General features: G+C 35.5%; 1 protein-coding gene across 1 annotated transcript; it reads left to right on the forward strand.

Moving 5' to 3' along the window:
• Positions 1-208: 208 nt before the first annotated feature.
• On the forward strand, positions 209-1,852 carry LOC145049605 (GDSL esterase/lipase At5g42170-like). The gene is made up of 4 exons (XM_078997989.1): positions 209-398; positions 752-882; positions 999-1,232; positions 1,556-1,852. The coding sequence occupies exons 1-4, from the start codon at positions 209-211 to the stop codon at positions 1,850-1,852; spliced, it is 852 nt and encodes a 283-aa protein (XP_078854115.1).
• Positions 1,853-8,187: the final 6,335 nt, after the last annotated feature.

Consider the following 8,187-nt stretch of genomic DNA (forward strand, 5'->3'; position numbering starts at 1 on the left):
AAAATAGGCTCATTCGTCTCTTTATATTAGGGTGAATGTTCTAGTTCTAATAATCAGTAATGGATTAATCAAAATAGTTGTTCTAATACCATCTTTATCCAATAGTCTAGGTCTTATTTTGGTTATTGTTTTTAGAATGATACCTTCAGTTAGTAAGGTAGTCAACTTTTGTTTCTATGCTTCACTCTACTTATATTTTAGCGAGTCAATGGTAAACATACCACAAAATAACTCGATAACAACAATCTTAGCAATGGGAGATTCCTTCATGGATACAGGGAACAATAACCATAGACAATCATTAATCAAGGCTGATTTTCCCCCATATGGAAAGGATTTTTTGGGAAGAAAATCAACTGGAAGGTTCACTAACAATAGAACGCTTAGTGACTATATTGGTAATTCATTATTACAAAATTCACCCCAATTATTCTTGTCTTTGATTTGGATCCCCCAATATTCTTAGCAGAGCTAATCTCTCTCTCTCTCTCTCTCTCACACACACACACACACACACACACACACACACACACACACATATATATATATATATATATATATATATATATATATATATATATATATATATATATATATATATATATATATTAGAATCACTGCTTCTATTAGTTAAAAAGTAAAGAGTTACAATGCGAGAATCTAAGGGGATCAAAGTGTTGTATATTGCATGTTGTAGTTAAAAATCATTTCTAATACTAAAAGCTGCAATCTTTTGATACCAAATTTGAAGCTGGTAATTTAGGAGTGAAGGAGTACCTTCCAGCATATTTAGACACTTCCATACAAGACAATGATCTTATTTCAGGTGTATCTTTTGCTTCTGGTGGCTCTGGCTATGATAACTTAACATCCGAAATAGTGGTATTCATACCTTATTTTATATTAAACCTCTTGATTTTTGCCTTTTTATTTAATTCCGAAATAAATATCATTCATGTGTAATTTGTTTTCTATTTTCTTGTGTATATGACAAGTAGAATGTCATACCATTATCGGTTCAATTGGAGATGTTCAAAGAATACATTGGGAAGTTTAACAAGATTGTGGGAGAAGAAGAAGCAAACCAAATGATAAAAAAGGGTGTGTATTTGGTATCATCAAGCTCTAACGATTGGGCAATAAGTTACACTGCAGTTCCAATTAGACGATTACAATATAATGTGACGGGTTACGCTTATCTATTAGCAAACAATGCTAGAGTCTTTTTTGAGGTAATCCTATGTGTTGGTTTTATTCCACCCATCATTTTTTATATCATATTTTAGTTATTGAAAATGCTCAAATATCTTTACTAATTTTTCCTTTGGTGTTTAAAATTTCATATCAACATATTTCAAGAAAGAAAATATATTAAAAGTTTTCATGGCTTCTATAAAATCCCAAAAGAGTTGTATACAACTAAATAAAAGTATATATATATATATTTTTTGTTTTAAAACCAATACATACACTAACTTTACTTATAAATTTTTTGACTTGGTTGTTTTCTGTTTAAATTTACTTACATATGAATGCTGCAATAAATATACTTAAGGAATTATACAAACTGGGAGCAAGGAAAATAGTTGTCTTCGGCACACCATATATTGGTTGTTTTCCACTAGCAAGAACTTTCTTGGGAGGACTTATTACTTGTAGTGACATGTTGAATAAAGAAGCAGAAACCTTCAACAAAATGCTAAAAAGTCAGCTTGAATATCTTCAAAGCAGTTTGCCACAATCCACTTTTTGCTATGTTGATTACTTTAATATTTCAAGAGAGCTCATCGTAAACCATCTCCAATATGGTATGCATTATATTCAATATTACTTTTCAACATGGAAACTATAATTTGTAGTGATTCTTGAAAATTTATTGTTCTCCAAATTTTTATGAAATTTATATCACATATTGACGTTAAATATACTCACTATTTATTTATTCCAGATCGTAGGGATAACCAACTAACCAACAACAATGTGACTTATATTCCCACTTAAAGTGAAAATTTCTCCTGCCTAAATGATGGAGACAACATTAATTATATTTCATATATAAAGATTGTCCATAATCAACATAGTCATATATTGTTTTGGTTTATATTGTATGACATAAATTTAAGGAAGATGATGCCTATTAACATCTTCATCTAACGATTTTTTTTCTCAGGCTTCAGAGTTGTAGATAAGTCTTGTTGTGGAACAGGGTTGTTCGAGACAGCTCTTCTTTGTAACAAACTTAGCCCACTATGTCATAATGACTCAACATTCTTATTTTGGGACAGTATCCATCTAACAGATGAAGGATATAAACTTGTTGCAAATCATGCTCTCCCAGAACTAAGGAGATGTTTGCTCTAAATTCATGAACTTTATTATGAGAGTTAGCTAGTTTGTTGGTAGAGGAACAACACCATCTAAGCAATGAAAATAGAACAAGAGAGCTTTTTAATAATATGTTGTGTTTTGGATTAAATGTCTAACGTTTTAACTAAATTGGTATAATATTAAAAAACAAAAATGAAGTCCTTTTATGTTGCCCTCATAACAAGGAAATAACTTGGATTGATTATAAGAGATATAAATGATTTATTAATATATTATATGATTAATATATTAATTGGAAATAGTATAATTTAATTAAGAATTAATTTGGATTTAATTCTGGGTTAATTAAAATTAATTAGAGATATTGGGACTGAGCTGTAATTATTCAATAGTTGAATAAATGAGAGGATCCATAACCTTCCTAGAGGTGGATGGTTTTGGAAACCCTGATGAAGGGTTCGAGAAGCCTCCAACTCAGACAAGGAAACTAGAGTAAACTTTTTCTTTATGCTTATTTAATACAAAATATTCTTTTATTAGTGTGAAATCTTTCACAGAAAGTGGGTTGCACCTGATCCCACACCGGCTTGGAAGGAGAATGATACATTTCCTTATAAGGGGTGTGGATACATTCATTGTCACAATGTGTTTTTAAGTCGTGAGGACAACAGATCCCATAAGAACTCTGCAATTAAGCGTGCCCGAGCGAGAGCAATTCAAAATTGGGTTAATGGGGGGGGGGGGGGGGTGAAGGTGGGTTGCACCTGATTCACATCGGCTTGGAAGGAGAACGAAACATTTCCTTATAAGGGGTGTGGATACCTACCTTGTCACAACACGTTTTAAAGACGTGAGGGCAGTAGATCACATAAGAAATCTGTAGTTAAGCATGCCCGTGCAAGAGCAATTCCAGGATGGATGACCCCCTGGGAAGTTTTTGTGTCGAGAGCCCCAAGCGGACAATATTGTGATACGTGCTGGAGGGGGATGTTACATCGTCTAGCCCTAACTTACGGGCGTTACAATTATCTCCCCTTTAAGATGATTACTTCCCAAAATCATTAGCAAACAAATGTTGGATGATGATCCAGCAAGTCACCTTTCCATCCTAAGCAATAACCATAACTCATATGCCTTCCTTATCAAGATCTTGGACTTCTTAGCTGCTGGTGGTGCTTAAACTTTTACCCGCTCTTCATTCTCTGTTGGACCTTCAATCTTAATCTATGAGTGAAAAACTCGACCTTCATCATACACTCCTACTCCCTTTCAAACACAGTCAAACCATGATAATATCTTTACTTTGGCTACCGTGACAGACCGAATGGTCATATTCTAATGACTTTCCATCGCATGTTGCAATGGCTAGACTCAGGTCTCTATGAGTTAAACTCTAGCATTGAATTCACCTTCCTTTATGTTCTAATGTGATATAATAACATCATAGTAGGTAAAACGTTTAGCTATAGGTCGTTAACGACGGCTGAAACACTTCTACCGATCGCTTTGATTTTCTTTTCCATCAATCTGTTGACTAAAGTCAGATACTATATCGAACATTGAACCGAGTAACTTACTTTGAAAATATATCTTAATCGGACTCGATTCGTTATGACCACTGGGTTCGGAATAACATTCTTTTTCTTAGTTGTCAAACGATGGTAACAACATAATTTAGAAAAGTAAACTCAACTACTAGTGTCTTAGTAACCTTGTGACTCTTCCTGATCCAAGTGCATGTTTTATGCTTCAGGTAGTATAGGTCTCTATTACCTTTCACACCTACTCATACTTGTCCCGAGAATTGTCTCACAGTTTTCCAAGTCACCATACAAGAAAAATCACATAGCAACTTAACACGTTGGATAATATAACATAATTAGGGATTCTATAACTCTAGAAAACGGTTACAATACTTATCCAAAGTACACCATACTCCATGTCTATTACATCAGCTTACATAATATAATACTATCTATGTGAGATGACCATTTCACATCTTGAACTCCGGATAAGAAACTTTCTACTCTTGATCTCCTGCAGCGACATCTGCTTCACGAAGGATCATATGGAATGCTCGAGCTTTTGCTTTTGGCTACACGTTTGTCTTTACAACTTCTTTCTTTTTTTGGAAGTCCTTTGAAATATGCCTATTATCTCCACATATATAACATATCTTGTCATTGAATGCTCAATCTTTGGAATATTGGACAACCCTTCCATACTTGTAGCATGTGACTTCTCCATCACATCTCCCAAAGTGCTTATTCTTTCACTTCTCATACCAGATGACTTCATTGTTACCCCAAGACCTCTTGTCGTTGGTGTCATAATTTGAGAATTTACTCTTCTTATCGGACCTGTAAGATCCTTCAAACTTCCTTTTCTCTCCAGTTTAGGCTCTCTCCAGACCCTTCTACTTTATCTGGGCCTCTATATTCGAGGCCACCCAAATGGCTACTTTCAGAGTGGTTGCTAGCTTAACAGTTGGACCAAAATCCACTAGTAGTCCATTACCAAACTTGTTTACTTTGGAAAGTTCGATAGGAACCAAATAAGGAACTATCTTCATCTTCTTAGTAAAAGTTTCAACACACTCGCTAACACTCATCTTTCATTTCTTCAGATTCTAGAATTAATATTTTATCTCCAAAAGATCGATTTATGAGCAATATCGCATTTTCAACTATTTAAGGAAGTTCTCCCATGACATCTTCCATGCTTCTCCCTTTGGCATTGAATCTGCCTACTGAAGGGTTTTGAGCATTCTAACACTCATATGGTGTACATGCAACCCTAGAAACCTTGGATCTATGTTTTCTCTATTATACATGCAAATTTGATTTTCCAAGGTTCTCAACCTAACTAGCGTGTTATGGGGTACTAGTAATATAAAAACTTGGTAGAATAACATACTTTTTCCTTATGGTTGTGTGACAACCCAAGTTGTTCCGTTACATTTCCCCGTTACCGTTAACGGAATATTCCAGTTTATAAGAGTTCCGTTAATTAGAGGTCGTCAATTTAATAAACATTTCATTTGTTTACATTTAATATGCCGTTAAGTCGTGATAAAAGGAAATAAAAACACATAATACATATTTCCATTTAATTGGAAAAGTTAGTTTTTATTATTACGACCACTAAATCGGGCGCGACCAAAAGCCCCGTTTAACGGCAGTATTGGGTAGAATTCCACTGAGCTCCAACTCCCACCCATATATAAAGGGGAGTAAACTCCATTTGGAGACTTTTTACCCTCTCTCTCTATACTCTCTCTCTAGACTCGTTTTCGCCCCGAATCCGCAACCAAATGCTTCCAAATCGTAAGTCCGCTTACCCTAGCTTATTCTAAACATTATGATTTGTGTTTATAGCCCAAAAATCGGACTTAGAAGCTATGGAAGAGGAGTTTACGGCCTAAGCTCCTCCTTAGGCCGTAAACACCTTAAATGAGGCCAAAATGACCGCAAAATGTCCCTAAAGGCTTGGAAATAAATTAAGGGATTAGCCTAGGAGTGTTTAAACATTAAATTACAAGGATTTAGGGTGTAAAATGGAGTTTACGGCCCAAGCATATGCCAAGGCCGTAAACACCTCTAAACCTTGCAAAAAGCCCCAAAAACACCCCCAAAACACCCTTGGACTTCATACATAAATTAGGGGCTTATCCTCTTGGGTTTAGATCATTTAAACATAAGGATTTGGAGGATTAAAAGGAGTTTACGGCCCAGACATGTGTCAAGGCCGTAAACTCCCCAAACCAAGCCAAAATGTTAGTTTTTACCCCCCAAATGGCCTTAGACTATCATTATAAATTACTAGCAAGGTATTAGGGGCTTGAAACTTCAACGAACTCAAAGAATAAGAGTTTACGGCCGTAAACTCCCTTAGGAGTTGTCCCTGGGCCGTAAACTCCATTTTAATGCCCTTAAAGACCTTAAACTCACTCATACTATATAGTTTTGGACCTAGAATAATTCCATGAACAAGTTAGAAGCCTTAAAACCCACTAGAACCCCTCACCATGAGTTTACGGCCGTAAACTCATGGTGAGTAGTCCCTGGGCCGTAAACATGGTGTTGGGAGTTTACTCTCGGAGAGTAAACTCCATTCCTAAGCCATACACACCTTTAGACGCTACCCGAGACACCCCAAACACTTAACCAAAGTGTTTTCCGCTCCTTTGAGCGCGTATACTTGTTTAATTAGTATTAAATATACTATTTGTATGTGAACATATATTATCATATGTTAAATAGGTCATTGTGTGTGTTCGAGTCCTTACGTGACACCGAACGCACAAACGGCACCTTCGTCGGACCTACTTACGCCAGGTGAGTTCATACCCCTGAATGAACCTTTTAAATGTTTTTACATGTTTTATAGGGGGGAATACAAGTTAAACATGCCAGTTATCATATCAATCACATGTGATTGATAACCCGCATGCTCAAGATTTTACCACTGTACACTGTTTTACCGAGTAGGATACTATAATGGTTTTCAAAAAGGTATTCAATTGTTTCAAAACTCTTACTTATATTGTTTTATCTAAATTCATTTTAATCTGGTTTATAAAGGTCCAAAGATTTCTAAAGGTTTTCTAACTTATTTTAACAAAGAATACCAATTGTGATTTTCCCTGAGTATAAAGGTTTTTCCAAGGTTTTCATCAAAGTTCCCTTTTCATGACATATACTTTTACTTGTTAGTTACTGCTGCTTCGCTTTCATTTATTTAAAACTCCTACTTGAATACGCATTTCCTTCGTGATACGCTTATACCGGTTATTGTCTCTATATCGCTTATACTTGTAGCCACTTATACTTGGTACACTTATACTTCACGATTCGATTATCCCACACTGTACACTTATACTTCACGACTCGGATATTCTACTGTACACTTATACTTCACGACTCGGATATTGTCTGCGGTTTGTATCCTCTGTTTTGACCTTGTAAGATGTATCTTTCATTTGATACTGTCTGCGGTCTGTATTCTCTGTTTTGACCTTGCAAGATGTATCTTTCATTTGATATTGTCTGCGGTCTGTATTCACTGTTTTGACCTTGCAAGATGTATCTTTCATTTGATACTGTCTGCGGTCTGTATTCACTGTTTTAGACCTTACCGGCTGTACCTTTCATTTGGTACCTTCTGGGGTCTGTGTCTCCATTTGTTAGATGGAACCAGGCGTGTCGTTCGTTCGATACTTTCCTGGAGTCTATGATTCCTTTGCCTTAGTCAGCAGTCCTCACTGCTGAGGCATATGTATTTCCCTGACTTCTCTGGCTTTCTTTAATAATCAAATTCCGTATTTTGATAATGATAGCGATTAAGGGAAAACTACTTTTTACCACGTAACTCTGTCCAGTCTTGGTAGAAGGTTGCTTTTATTAAAGAAAATATAGGATTTTCTGGAAAGAACTCTAATACACTGTAACCTCTTAAACTACTACTTTTGTTAAAGTTATTTGAATAAAAACGTCACTAAATGCTTATGAACTCACCAGCATTTGTAAAAATGCTGATACTCGCTTTTCAAATAACTTGTATTCTCAGGTTAGCATTAGACAGGTACATCCCAGGAGCTGTTGATGAAGATAGCTTAGTACCACGTTGTATTTATTCTATTACTTGTATTACTTTGATGTATTGTAATGTAACCATGTAAAACTATTACTATTAATGCAATGTTTTGTTGTACTTTGATTACTATAATGCATGTGTTGTGATACTTGACATGACGCCATCCACCCCAGAACGTTTCCGCCGTTCCGGTTTTGGGGTGTGATAGATTGGTATCAGAGCATTGTTTATAGTGAGCTAAGTATATCAATTCATAAAAGATAT

The sequence above is a fragment of the Lactuca serriola genome, chromosome 5 (genome assembly GCF_051521515.1).
Source record: "Lactuca serriola cultivar US96UC23 chromosome 5, Lser_US96UC23_V15, whole genome shotgun sequence".
Lineage (NCBI taxonomy): Eukaryota > Viridiplantae > Streptophyta > Magnoliopsida > Asterales > Asteraceae > Lactuca > Lactuca serriola.